Source organism: Lepidochelys kempii, chromosome 1 (assembly GCF_965140285.1).
Source record: "Lepidochelys kempii isolate rLepKem1 chromosome 1, rLepKem1.hap1, whole genome shotgun sequence".
Lineage (NCBI taxonomy): Eukaryota > Metazoa > Chordata > Testudines > Cheloniidae > Lepidochelys > Lepidochelys kempii.
Window position 1 is genome coordinate 337,738,806 of NC_136380.1, and position 14,759 is coordinate 337,753,564.

Genomic DNA, 14,759 nt, shown 5'->3' on the forward strand with positions numbered 1-14,759 from the left:
ATTAAGCTGCTGCTTTTTCTTTTTTTACTGCCTTATAATGCATGCACATATGCTGGACAGATACATTCTTTTCTCTGTTATAAATGGTGTGCTGAAGGCCACATTCCCAATACCTTCTTTTGGGCTTTTAGACGTGAACCAAAAACACAAACAAAAGAAGTAAGACATTCAATTGAGCACTATCTGTAGGAGAAGAGATTAATCTCTGAAGCTTATCAGAGATCTGGCCAAAACTGGACTGATCTTAAAGAAAGAACAGTGAGCCAAATTCTGCTGTAGTAGACCACGTGAAATAAAAAAACCAGCGTGGAGTTGGTGGAGTGACTCTCAATTTGCACAGGTTAACTCAGAAGCAGATCCATCCCAGTACCTGTAACAGAACGTGAAAATAACAGAATAGACCTTAAAAGCAATTGTTAAATCACATATATTTGCTTTGGGGCATTTCATGGTGTTTGCAGAAATTGAAAGAAATTTGCCAAAGCTCAAATCACCTCTGTACCAGTAAAATGATGGATATTCTTTCAACATAAGAGTGGCCATACGGGGTCAGAACAAAGGTCCATCTAGCCCAGTATCCTGTCTTCTGACAGTGGCCAATGCCAGGTGCCTCAGAGGGAATGAAAAGAACGGGTAATCCTCAAACCTCTTTTATCTTCTGTAAAAGAAAATGTGATCCTCTTCTACTGTACAGTTGGATTCCAAGAGAAAGCAGAAGTACACACTAAGACTCTGCTTCTGTACAGAATGTGTTACAGTAAAGTCCAGTTAACTTATTGTTTTAGTACTGGTGAAAGTAGCAGACACTTCTAAAAATAGGCATATAACTTTATATGTTTCCACTGGTATATGTGTGCATGTATAGTTATAGAGTGTGTGTATATAAATGTGCACTGTATTCATACACATAATATATACGTGCTAGATATAATATACAGTCGGGGGGTGGGGTATTAACTGAGCAGATTGGAGAATCCTTTAAAGTCCAATTACTCTGTATGTGCTCCCCTATGTCTAGAAGAGAGTAATATCAGAATGTAGGATTTAACGTTAATCTCTGCACCAGATGGTGATACACCAGATATTCTTTTTAAGGTGAACATGTGATCTACTGTACAGCAAACCAGAGGGGTCTGCCATCACGTGATGAAATGTATAAGAAGTCTGATAGAGCTTTGATTAGACAACTGACCTGGTTACCATCTGTAGCTACAAGAAGCGAGGTTGACATTTTTAGAACATTCTCCCCAGAAGCTTAATTCTTCCACCTCTCTGGCACAGCAATCCAGCTGAGCAAACTACACTGAGTGAAACAGAAGGAAGCTAAAGATATGCTGCTTAAAACATGTTAAGGTTGCAGGGATTTTTTTTTTCCTTCCTTCAAAACAAGCCACATCTTGACTCACATGGTCTAAAATAAAAACCCACTCAGCTATTTGATATTTGGGAAATCTGCAGGAGACTGTAAGTTATTTCAAAGGAAGCTTCTCTCTGCTCTGAACACACACTCACTCACTCACTCTCTGAGCTCTGCACTATGGTAGTGCAGACAGCTGTGACTCCCGGTAGGACCCGAAGACTTTTGTTCAAAATACCATATGGATCACTGAGAAGACACAGTGTGGAAAGGGTAAGCTATGATTTCTTTGTACTAAGTAAATGCCCCAGAAAATGGAGATGGTCCCATTGTATAATCTTTTAACTATTAGTAATCAGTACCAGTGGGGGCTGTGTGATAATGTGTAGAAGTCAGTAGTAGTGAGACCTATTTGATGATGTATAGTAATTAGTACAAGTCAGAGACTATATGTTAATGTATGATAGTAATCAGTGCTAGTAGGAGCTATAGGATAATGTGTAGTAATCAATACTAGTCAGACTTCATGGTAATTCATGGTAGTAATCCATGCTAATGGCATCTATAGGATAATTCCTAGTACTCAGTACTGGTCAGAGACTGTGAGAATGCAGGATAGTAATCCGTACTAGTGAGGTCTATAGGATGTCTGGTAATCCATATTAGCTGGAGCTGTATGATGATGTATAGCAGGAATCAATACGAGTAGATGCTATATGATAATGCAGCATAATAACCAGCACTAGCAGTGATGTATAAAAGTTAATTAGCACTCATGGGGGTTATATGATGCACACTAGTAAACTGCATTAATGTGCACTATACAATGATGGCATTGCAGTAATCGGTACTAGTGATGGCGATGTGATAACACACACATAAACATCCCTGGGTAAATCAGATGGCGAGGGTGGGAAGTTTCCTGTTTCCAATGTGTGGCGGTGAGGAACAGAGGGAGCAGGTCACTGCGAAAGTGTCAGGTATGCAAGTGCTTGTTAAGGAAGGCATCCAAAGTTGTTTCTTGGAGCCTCCCTGTGCTCTTAGCTTCAGGAAAGAGGTTTCACTCTGTGACCAGCAGGACAGTGGGGTGGGAGGAGGTATTGTTTCATATTCTGTGTGTGTATATAAAGTCTGCTGCAGTTTCCACGGTATGCATCCGATGAAGTGAGCTGTAGCTCACGAAAGCTCATGCTCAAATAAATTGGTTAGTCTCTAAGGTGCCACAAGTACTCCTTTTCTTTTTGCGAATACAGACTAACACGGCTGTTACTCTGAAACCTGGCACTCTGTGACCGTGCACAACAAAGTGACAGAAGATGGAAAAGTGAAGGTGTTTTTAGTGGTTTTAACAGCATGCCTCAATGGCTCTGAAGACACTGGCTATCATTTGATTTTTTTAATACAATAGGGCCAGCATCATAATTGCATTGCTAATTTCCTGAAAGGACAGCTGTGGTGCTTTGAGCCAGGGGAATGAGATCCCCTTAGCTTTGAGGAATCACAGAGATGATAAAATGGCTGTAGTAAAAACAAGCCTCTTGGCTGACTGATAACATCGCACTTGTGGAAACCAAAGAGGACAGATATGTGTGTGAGCTAATGAAAGCTAAAGGCTGCCTTTAAATCATGGATTAACCCCACTGTGAACTGTCCAAAACCCAGAAGACTTGGGAGTTCAGATGGAAGTGCTGTGTTGCCTGAGGGAGATAGAGACTACTCTTGGTGTGTGCACAATACCTACCCAGGCCAATACATCTTACAGCACTTAGATCTCCCTCAGTTAACGTACGCAAGCACACTTTGCATACTCGTGGCTTTTTTGTGGCTTGGCTCTTGCAGAGCATGATTAAGACTAGAGGAACATAATTCGTAACTGATTAATGAATTGTGACACCTTTATAAGTCTGCCTTGTCTATATGATCGGAAGGTGAAAAGCTCCCCTGATAAGCTGGTCCTGTTTGCTTATAATGTATTCAAAGATGTCACCCTAGTTAAATTTGGGCTTTGACAAATTAAAGTCCTGATGCTGGGAATTGCTGAAAGACCCTCGATTCCTAATGGAGTCAATGGGCCTACGTGTGTGAGTAAGGACTACTCACTTAAGAATTACTGGGTCAGGTCGTCTCGGTCTTTGGGGCAGGGACTGTCTTTTTGTTCTGTGTTTGTACAGCACCTAGCACAGAGAGGTTCTGCACCAGGATTGGGGCTCCTACAAGCCATTGCTATCCTAATACTACTAATAATAGTAATAATTAATAAATACATAATAAAAACCAATAACCTCTTTATATATAGTAGTTACATAGGATAAAATGTAGAGTATTCCTGTCTACATATGTACACTCATAGAAATAGGCCCTGATTCTGCAATGTGATCCTTGTGCATTCGTCAGCCCCCTTTGGTTTCATTAGGGCTCTGCACGGTGGTAAGAGTCCACCTACATGGATCATCTTGCAGCAACAGCAGGGAAAGATTCCCAGAGATAAATACCATCTACACAGCAAAGAAACCCAACAACCACAGCAGCAAGTCTTAGAGCCTGGGTCGATAGACTCAGGCTTGTGCTATGAGGCTAGAGTAGCAGGGTAGACATTCCTGCTTGGGCTCTGAGACCCACCCCCCTCGCTAGTCCCATGGATCGTCTTGACTGCTATTTTGAGCCATGCAAGCCCATGTCTGTAGACACCTGAGATTGCTGCCACAGAGGGTTTTTTTGCAGACCAGACCTATCCTCCAGCTCCTGAGATTTGTAATAAGGGGGGTGTGACTCGCAGGAGCATGAACTTTATTTCCTGAACCCAGTCACATGACACATGAAGTGTCTAGTGACTTCATGGTCGGGATTACAAGAATGTGTGCATTGCCTGAAGCCAAAAACTCAGGCACTGCTTTAAAATTCTCTTCCACTTGAAATAATTGCTAATTCTCCCAGCACAGGTGAGCTCTCAGCTGACATACTCAGCCCTGCACCAACTGCCACACTCAGTCCTGGGGCAGGGAGGAGGTGTGGCCAGAGTGTGGTATGCTCCAGCTATGCTCAGGTGGCATATGGGCCCCACAGCTGCCAAAAGTTAGAGCAGCCCCTGGGCTGCTCTCGTGAGCACTGCAGTTCGTAGCAGTGCAGGTCTGGGGCTGAGTGCAGGAGAGTATCTGAGCCTGTTTGTTTCATTATCCTTTGGGACTTTTTATTGTGCTGAAGTCTTTATGCTCATAGAGACTTCTGAGCCTAGAGATTTCTCAGCAGAAACCTCTTGCCAGATGGGAGAGTCGCCTGGCTCCTCTCTCCAACACTATCATCAGCCAGGGCTTCTCCCACTCCACCTCCTCCTTACCTACTCACAGTAGGGAGCATTGAGCACTTACTCTAAAGCACAAGTAGAGTATTGGGCAAGTAGCCATTGCTCTTCTCACTATAGCCTGAGTCACGATCTAAGCAGCCCCAGTGTGGCAGAGAAAGGGCTATGACAGACAAGGCCTTAGGCAAGAAGGTGGAGGGGAGAGGGATACAATAGATATGGACCGTTTATCTACATGCCCGTGCCATTTAAATATATAAACATGGAACCCAGCCTCATTACTTGGCTAATGACTCCTAGGCTTTGTGGCCATGTTGTGTCTTGGGGAAGGATCTGAAGAAGGATATGGCCTTACAGATCAGTGCAGGGACTCTGGGTGGAAGGGCATTGTGGAAGAAGATGCAGAGATGTCTTCATGAGAAGCTGGCAAACAGGTGGACAAGGTCGGCATTGCTGGTCGAGCGGAAGGGTCTGGGAGCAACAAAAGCGGACAAGTAGAGGGGGCAGAGAGGTGAGGAGCCTTGAAAGTAAGTGTAAGGAGCTTAATAATAGCTAATTACGTGGTAACAACTGGAACATACTATTCACCTTATAGGGTACAGTACACACATGTATGTGTCCATAGTATATCTCGCACATGGGTGTACATACATGACGAGAGAATATACATAATGGTCGGGAGTGAGACATTCTGTAGTGCATAAATCATAACTGTCCACAAGTGAGGCTGAGGGTCATAACTCATCTGCAGCACAGCTCAACGTGACTTATTTAAGCGCCTCTCCTAGCTCACTTTTCACTGTTCTCTGTAGCGACACTAATATGAATGTACGAGGCAACATCAATGCTAATACCGCTTCTTAGGTTGTCTGCTGGCTTCGAGGAGCTCTCTGAAACCACATCATGTATTTATATAAAGGAAGAGTGAGCACTGGTGGTAGTGTGGAATACGACTTCTGATGGCTCTCTTTACGTGTACAAGCTTAGGATCAGCCTCAGCTGTAGGTATTTTCAAATGAATGAAAACGGTTTATTTCGCTCATCCCCACTGTGTAATCCGAGATTGGTTGGTTTGGTTTTTTTTTTCAATCAAAGGATGTAGCCGCACCCATAATACAGGTTAGTGATCAGGTAGAGCATAAATAAAATGAATATTCTGAGAAGGAACATGTTTGCAACAGCTCATACCTCTTCTTTCATCTACTGTCTGCATCTCAAGTCAGCATTGTTGTCTGTGTTACAATAATTCTCAGAGGCCAACAACCAAAATTAAGGCACCATTCTGCTACGTGTTGCACAGACACATAGGAAGAGATGGATCCTGCCTCAAAGAGTTTACACTCCAAATAGATTAAACAGATTAAGGTTGGGAGAAAGGTGCCCTATTTTACTAATGGGGAGCTGAGACAGAGAGACTAAGCACCTTGCCTCGGGTCATGCAGAAGTCTGTGTCTGAGCTGGGAGATGAGACCAGATCTCCTGAATCAAATCCAGTGCCTTACTCCTTCTCTCTTGGACATTTTGTTTTCCCCACAAGCCTTATATCTAGTGGTTAACAACATAATATACATAGTTAATGGCAGAGGATACTATTCATATAAGATTATGTACATTGGCCGGGTGCGAGAGGAAGATCTGTGGAGTGTTGTTAATGTCTAAACAGACATGCCTGTTGCAATGAAGTTTCTGTTTCCATCGTTGCAAGGAGCTGTTTAAGAGCACATGTTGATTCCTCATTTCAAGGCTTCATCAGCTGTTTTCCAGTTGCTGGAATCTTGCTCAACACATGCACAAGCCTTAAGACAGAAAGCCAGCGAAGAAAGCAATGCACGCAACCATAGCAAAGTCTGCCACCTCCTATTCGTTCAGACCTTGAAGGGGTGGCACTACAGAGGCTGTGGGGAAAAAAAGGAAAGGCAGACTCAAGGTTAAATGAAGGGTTTCATATATGAAATACTTCAAGACTGTAAGAAATGAAGTCAATCAAACAGACGTTGCTGGAAAAGTGATTTTAAATGAGATGCGACAGTTTGCATCCATGCTTCTTAACTCCTGGTCCTCAGCTGGTGTAAATCAATGTAGTTCCACAGATTTCAGTGGAAGTCAAGAGTGCTATGCTGAATTATGCCAGTTGAGGATCTAGCCCTATTGGCATTTTATTCTGGTCAGCCTATTATCAGCCTGATTTCTTGACCCTTTCCATTTTGCAGCTGCTGAGAAGGATAAGCTAAGAATTTAGACTGCAGCAAGGTGCCGCTGAGCCACAGGCCAGAACTCTGTTGTTGATAACACAGATGTAAATCAGCAGCAACTCCACTGATGTCCTTCCAGATTTACATCCCTGTAACCAACTGCAGGATTTGGTGCAATGTCTATGATGCATCCATTCCAAATGTACATCCATGCGTAGTCGTTAAAACATAACCACACAAAGATAAATCCTTAAGTGGATATTTATTACTATTAAAAGCAGACAGCAATGAAACTGCAGAGACAAGTCAGCATAAGCTCCCACGTTATCACAAACTTCAAATACATTAGAATGCTGGAGGAGGCCTCGTTCCTTCTATAAATAAATTTCTCTTGAGAAGAGAGAGCTCTCGGGGCAGATGAGATTCAGCCTTCGCGTCACAGGCTAACTCCATGACAGTTTTTCCCACGCTATTCCACTAGCTTATTGTGACCTTTGCTTTTGGAGAAAGAATATTGTATTTATTACTCATTTTCCTTTAAGTGATTGCAGCCATACACTCTTGTCCCCAATATATGCTGCTCTTGTACAATCTGCTGGAAATATTACTCTCCTGGTCCACTGACTGGTTCTTTCTTTTTTCTGCTAGACAAAACATAATTCACAACACTTGTTTTGTTATTTAAACGTCTTCCAGCATGGATTCTGGAGCAAAGCAGAAGGTAACCTAGGATGGGTTCTGCTCTACTAACCGCTCAGTGGTGCCTCCTTGTGGCTCATCTGGGGACTTAGCTCTGTTGCCTGGTCCGACACGCCTTCCTGCTGTTACCCAGCCCGTCATTTCCCTCAGTTATTCTGTGGTCTCTCATGCACCGGGAGCTGCAGCTCTTTCCTCTTCATGGCTTAGCCCTCCAGCTAAATAACATTAAAGTTCTCCCCCCTTCCAGGGTATCATCAAAGTCTGCTTCCAGACTGCTTCCAGCCGGCCCAAAATGGCCTATCCCTAGTGTTTCAGAGTAACAGCCGTGTTAGTCTGTATTCGCAAAAAGAAAAGGAGTACTTGTGGCACAAGTACGCCTTTTCTTTTTATCCCTAGTGTGTCACTCCAGCAGTGACTTGTAGGGGAACCCGGGCCCACCATCTACACTGGGTTCCGGTCCAGGGACCCTCAACCCAGCAACTGTGGGCTTTTACTCTCCCAGACCTCAACTGCTCCTTCCCTGGACCGCTTCCTATTCTTCCCCCTTGTATCTGGGAGTATGACTGCAGGTTTCCCCCCTTGCAGCCTACTAACTTCCTCTCTTTATAGATCCCGCCCAGCTGAACTTCATTAGCAGTAAGTCCTAGCACTCCCTGGGTTTCCTCCAGGTGCAGCCTAAGGTTAATTGGCCTGATTTACCCCTTCAGGCCTTGTGTACGGTGGATACCGCATCACACAAACTTTGGTACCAGGAGCTGCAGTAGGAGCCTACCCAAGTGTAAAAGATGGGATGGTTTTTGTGGAATTCTTGCGGGGCCGTGCTGCTCGGTTGTAAAACTCTTTCATACAGTATAGGTGAGTAATGGTGTCAGCAACTGAGCAGGACCCACTACAAAGCAAATTCCCCTAGAGAGAAGCTGATCCTTCCAGATCATAGCTGAAGTCACTTAAACGCAAATTTTCAAAACATCACGCATCAAGCCCTTTGCGTATTTAGAGGGCTTTGCCTGAGCGTCTCCTGTGAAATGTGTTGAAAATGTGCCTCTTGTGATTTTCACCAGTCCAATAGACTGCCTGGGTGACAGTGATACCTCTTTGCAATAGAGCTGTTCAAATAATGGGGAGAACTAATGATTTTTGGGGTAATTCAGTGGAGGAGCTGCCTGGAACAAGAGAGAGAATCTGGTGGCTATGAACTTCAGTAGTCTTTTCTTGCAAGGTGCTCGGATCTGAAGGTGAGGAGTATGGTGTATATATACCTGGGTAGATGAAAAAATGCAGTATTTTGTGACATGCATTATTTGCAATGAATTATTCACTAGCATTAGGTGACAAATAATTGTGTATCGAAGGAAACTGAGGGGGAGGATTAGCCGATTAAAACTGCCACCAGTATAGTGCTCTGATATGAACACCACTTACGGTTGCTGAAGCATCAGTTGTATCTGTTTAATCTGATGTTTATTTTTTCTGACTTGTGCATGAGAATTTTAGAGCAACTGGTTTAATTCGACCTATGCCTAGATATCCAAATGAGTGGATCACCAATGGTTAGTTGAAAAACATTCTATTTTGTGATACTTCCAAGAGCTGTAACAAATCAAAATAGGCTTCTCTGTGAAAGAGATCAGGAACTGTTCCTGATTTATTCCTCCTAAAAGGTAGGCAAGTTAATAACACAAGAGGTTAGAGAGCAGCATCAGCTAAATAAATAGTGATGGGCGAACCGCATAGAGATCAGTTTTGGGGTTCTACTCAGATAGGCCTCCCCACAATGAAGTTTAACTGAATTATCCAAATCTTTCAAGGCTGGAGAACTCATGACAAGAAGCTTTTCTGTGCAATTTCTGGGACTTCAGCATCTCATATTGATCAGAAAATGAAAAGCCTTTCTCATTGCAATTTGGTACTTCTAGTCCAAACCTTGGCTGGAATCCAGAAGTACAAAGACATGTAGCAAAGTAGGGGTTGGGGTGAAAAATTATCTGAATACTTCATGTCCTGAAAAGAGATTTGGTAAAAATTCAATTCTAAAAAAGGGCAAAGGCTTGGAGGAAGGAGCCAGGGGATGGCTCTTACTTTTTATGCACTTATTTGCTCATCCCTGCTAATAAGCCTAATTAAAAGGCTCATAGTGCTAGCTATCAATATGATACTACCATGCACGTTCCTTATACATCTCCAATACCAGCACAAAGCTCTTGCATTACAGTTGGGTAGCATGTTACCTGGCTACCATCAAGTACCACCCTGAGTCCCAGAGACATAAACTAACATGTCAGGGAAGTCACCCAGAGGTCCTCTTTCATATGAAGACTACTTCCTGTAGGGATAGTGATTGATTGTGAAGATCAGTACAGAGGTGCTTTGGGTTGTGTATTTAAAAGATTGGACTTACTCACAAGCCTCCAGACTGCTCTATATTTTAGTCCAAATTCAGAACCAGGCCTGGTCCATCTGCGGTGCATGCATTACATAAACCCACAACTGGTTTTGAAAGCCCCCACCTGGATCACTCTAGTTCCCACTGACCTTTGAGTGTTATTAAGTGTGATTATGTGTTTTTTTCTACTTCTTATTTTCTTAGATACTCCTTCTTCCTTCATGCTGGGATACTGTACAGCCCGTCTTTTTTTAATGAGCATCCAAGGAGGGGCACACAGGTTTGGATAAAATAAGAACTGAATCCAAAACTTCACTCAGCCTTTTTTTTTTTTTGCGGGGGGGGGGGTATAAAAACATATGACTAATTATTTCCCCCTCCATTATTTTTCATCTTTATGCATCGGTGGCCAAGTGGAGGCACTTCCATTATATTAGTGATGTTTGCACCAACTCCGGTTTTGGCCTCAGAAGCAGAAGCGATGCCTTGAGAGAGGCTATGCTGGCTAGATAGCTCATCAATTTCCATTGGTATCAGAGATTTGGCCTCTTCTTTCATCTGTTTTTTTTGGTTGGTTGGGGGGTTTTTTTGTTGTTTTGCTTGTTGGTTTTAAGAAATTCGATGTCTGTGACTGAAATTTACCTTGAAATACATTTAAATAAGCCCCCAAGTGATAAATTTTGGATGTTCAAAAATATAATACCATGCAATCAATGCACCCATCCTGTCATGTGCTATTCTAAACTTCTGTAATGGGCACTGGATCTGACCCTACATGCCTGACCATATAGATAATCACTGAAATGGTGGTGGTCTTTACAGTGCACTGGCAGATGGAAATGTGCAACTTTTGTACCATATTTTGTCTTGCTTGTACCGCCTCTACATGTATCAAACTCTCTAATTTACACAAGGCAAAGAATGCAATTAGTCTCCGCATCCCAAAGATATTGGATGAAAAGCTTTTGAAAAGATAATGGGCTACAAACGATGTTGTTTAGTCACGCGAACGCACTCTGCAACCCAGCTGTACTTTTGGAGTATATTTAGAAGGTGTAATTAGGGTTGTGCACGATTTGAAATAAGTAAGCAAGTCTCTTAAATGAAGTTTAACCTTGTCTAAGTTTCCAACAGCCGTTCTGTAAAAGCAAACTCGGGCTTCAGTGGGACCGGAAAAGCTGTATCTATTTTCTCAGCAGATTTTTGCGTCGTCGAATATTAGGTAAACTCCTTGTGAAACAATAAATAAGGACAGGGACCCTGCAATTCATGCAGTTATGGTATGGAGGAAGGGTCTGACCTTTTGAGATTTCCATACAACACAAGTACCAGTTATGATCTTCTTTAGAACAGGTGGTTGCTAAGTAAGTACGTTCTTGTCTCTTGTCAGCTCAACCGCAGTGTTTGGGAATGCCCTCCCTGCCTCCAGCCCACTGATGGGGTAGAGAACAAGCTACACTTTTTTGCAAAGAGAAACTCTTCTAGGAAGGGTGTTGTAGTTTACATCCTTGCTAGGTCAGCATTTCCCAAAGCAGTACCTCATATTAACACCTTAGTAGAGGTCCTCCTTTCAGAACCACTCAATCCACATGGCTGCAAAAGGTGACCTTGTAGTGTCGTTTCTTGATTTAACAGCAACAGGGCTTTATTTATTCTCGGACTAAAAATCATTTTAACCAAGGGAGTGAATGCAGCAGTTGTTCAGCTCTCTGACCACCCCTGCTGGGGTCTGTACCCCATCCTGTATAGGTTATAGCTTATCAGGCTAGTAAAATGTAGCACAGCATTGAGAATGTGTGTCTAGTGGTGAGAGCAGGGCGCAAGGAGCCTAATTTTAGATTGCCTCGCACCTTGTCATGGCATTTACATTCAGGACCGGCTCTAGGCACCAGCAGAGCAAGCACATGCTTGGGGTGGCACATTTCCAGGGGCAGCACATTCATAGGCGCCAACTTTACCTGGCACCAGTGGGTGCTCGCCCCCTCCCCCGCCGGCCCTGCCCCAACTCTGCCCCTTCCCCAAATCCCCGGCCCCGCCTCCTCCCCTGGGCGTGCCGCATTTCCACTCCTCCCTCCCAGGCTTGTTTCGCACAGCAAGCCTGGAGGGGGGAGAAGCAGAGTGGCACTGCGCTCAGGGGAGGAGGCGGAGCAGAGATGAGCTGTGGGGGAGGGACATGGGAGGCCTGCAGGAAGTAACCCTCGGGGGGGGGGGGGCAGAGGAACCGCTCCCTGCCCCAGCTCACCTCCGTTCCGCCTCCTCCCCTGTGTGCGCTGCTGCTCCGCTTCTTCCCCCTCCCTCCCAGGCTTGTCATGCAAAACAGCTGTTTCGCGGCAAGCCTGGGAGGAAGGAGAAGCGGAGCTGCAGCAGTGTGCTGAGGAGAGGAGGCGGAGCGGAGGTGAGTTGGGGTGCGGGGCAGGGCGGGGAGCTGCCAGTGGGTGCAGAGCACCCACCAATTTTTCCCCAGGGGTGCTCCATCCCCGGAGCACCCGCAGAGTGGGCGCCTATAGGCACATTTCCGGAGGCGGCACATTTCCAGGGACAGCATTCTGGCCAAAAAGGGGCACGGCCAAACATTTTTTTTGCTTGGGGCAGCAAAAACCCTAGTGCCGGCCCTGTTTGCATTCATGCAAAGTGAATGTCGAAGGCTGCCAGATCAGTGTCGAGTGTATTGCCCTCCTTTTGTACTGATGACAAGAACTGTGCAAGGAATGGAGCAATAGAGAATCAGGCCCTGTGGGTAAGGAACCTGTGTCCTATTTTCCACTATGTGATCTTGGGCCAACGTTTCTATAAAGTGGCCACTACTTTGGGATGCCTCCACTTTTGGGTGCCTGATTTTTAGAGGTGCTGAGAGCTTGCAGGTCCCATTGATGCCATTGGAGATCTGGGTGCTCAGCCCCTCTGAAAATCAGGACAAGACCTGTCCTGAATTGGGCCCCCCAAATTAGTGACTGTTGGAGCCGCAACCTCTCTGCATATATTATAGACATAACAATTCCCTACCGCCTCCCACCTCAAATGGATGTTGTGGGATTTGATTCACTGTAAGTGTTTTGAGTGGCTCAGACAAAGAGCACAAGTTCAGAATGTTCCCTTTGGAATGATCCATGAGAAGCTGGCAGATTTGCTTCTCCTTTCTGAGCAAACTCCCCAACATCTTTCATTGGCTGGCCTTCCTTCTGCACATTTCTTAGCCATGTTGTCTCGACTCTAACCGAGTGGTTGCATGTTGTCCCTGTGAGAGTTGCGGAGGCTCACAGTATTATACACACATGCATTGCGAAGACTTGGGAAGTTAGATGAGAAGAATCACAAGCTGCTTTCTCCCCAGTCTTCCATTAATGGATCTTGATGCATCCCAAGGTGGGGGGGTAAAACAACCCAGATTGATCAGGAGGGCCCATATCATTGTGCATTTGCACCACTTGAAAGTGTAATGCGTTTTTTTTCCATAAGGGAAATCAAGTTGCAAGCATTTCAAAAGCAGCCTCTTCTTACCAGACCTATTGAGCACCCTGGCTTAGAGCAACTTCTGGTGTTAGCAGGCAGGGACTGGAGTGAACAATTTTTGAAAGAAAATCTCTCTTGGCCTAATGATTGACAGGCCATTGCAGGAGGGAGGCTTTTCAATTCTAGGTCACAATTGAAAATGGTTCCTCATAATATATCAAGTTTCCTGCATTTGAGGCGCTCTGCAGACACTAATCCTCACCGCACTCCTGGGAAGGACAGTCAGGAAATATCATCATTCCCATTTGGCAGGCCGGGGATAGTCCCGTGGAGAGCTGCCCATGGCCACACAGCGTAGGCATGTCAGAGCCAGGATTAAAATTCAGGGCTCCTACCCCACAGTGCCTCCCTTTGAATACCTCCCCACCCGGCTCCTGATGGAAACCACACTCGGGATTGGGAGGGTCTCTGTTTTTCAGTATTTCCACCAGAATGGTTGGAAACCTCCCCTTTTCCCAGGGGGCTCTGCTGTAATCCTGTGTCCTCCTGTAAACTTTCCAATGTACCAATGACAGCAGCTTCCTGGGGAAATGATTCACCGCTGTTGCAAGTGGGGGGATCCTTGCCAAGAACAGCAATAAAGACAGAGGACGTTGATTTCTTTTTCACTTATTTCTTTTATTTTTAAAGACCTTAATTTGGATCCAAGGCCCGGTTCCCGTGGTTTCAGTCAATTGTGTTCGAGTGAGCTTTTTAAACTGTCTTGAGCCGGATCCTAAACTGGCGTCACTCCGTTGAAGTCAGTGGAAGGAGAAACTGATTGGCGCGCCAGCAGCAGATCTGACCCTGCCTCCTTAAAGCATCACAGTGAGATCTGCTGGCCAGGCATTGTGTTGCAGCCAGCACTAACCTCTGAATCCTTTTCATTCCCAAGCATCTTGAACTTCTTTTTTATTATGCTAATAATAATCTAAGACATTTACTGTGGCCTATTTTCTGATGTTTAGTCTGAAGGGAAAGAGCAGAAAAATTAAAACCAGTGATGTAGACAGGCTGTATCCATTTTACCTGTAAAGAAAGAGAGGGGGAGAGAATCTAATGAGCCCTCTGAACTCTCCCTACAGCGCCTATTATTTCTATGCTATCTAAAAAGCGTCCGCTGCAACTGCTTTCCCTCCCCCCAGAATTCTGTGAGCAAAGTCCAAATCCATAGGCATAATTTTGGGTAGCCTGCCTGAGATGCCCCCAGCATACCTTGTTTTGAGAAGAGGAGTGCTCAGCCCTTTCTGAAAAAATCAGGACCTGTTCAGGTAACTCAAGGTGAGCACCCAGAAATAGAGGTATCCCAAATCACTAGTCATAAGAACATAAGAAGGTCCT

The 14,759-nt window shown here is 44.6% G+C and overlaps 1 protein-coding gene across 11 annotated transcripts in view; it reads left to right on the forward strand.

Moving 5' to 3' along the window:
• The window catches only part of FRMD4A (FERM domain containing 4A), a 563,503-nt gene that overhangs the window by 269,764 nt on the left and 278,980 nt on the right, over positions 1-14,759 (forward strand). For 4 of the 11 annotated variants that reach the window (XM_078851171.1, XM_073328708.2, XM_078851169.1 and 1 more), the window contains exon 1: positions 1,447-1,630. The exons of 2 other annotated variants lie outside the window; for them this stretch is intronic. In XM_078851171.1, the coding sequence (XP_078707297.1) occupies positions 1,538-1,630 (93 nt within the window). In that variant the 5' untranslated portion in view covers positions 1,447-1,537. Of the gene's footprint in view, positions 1-1,441; positions 1,631-14,759 lie in introns of those variants that run through there. 5 more of the 11 variants (XM_073328712.2, XM_073328718.2, XM_078851170.1 and 2 more) reach the window with 4 other exon arrangements.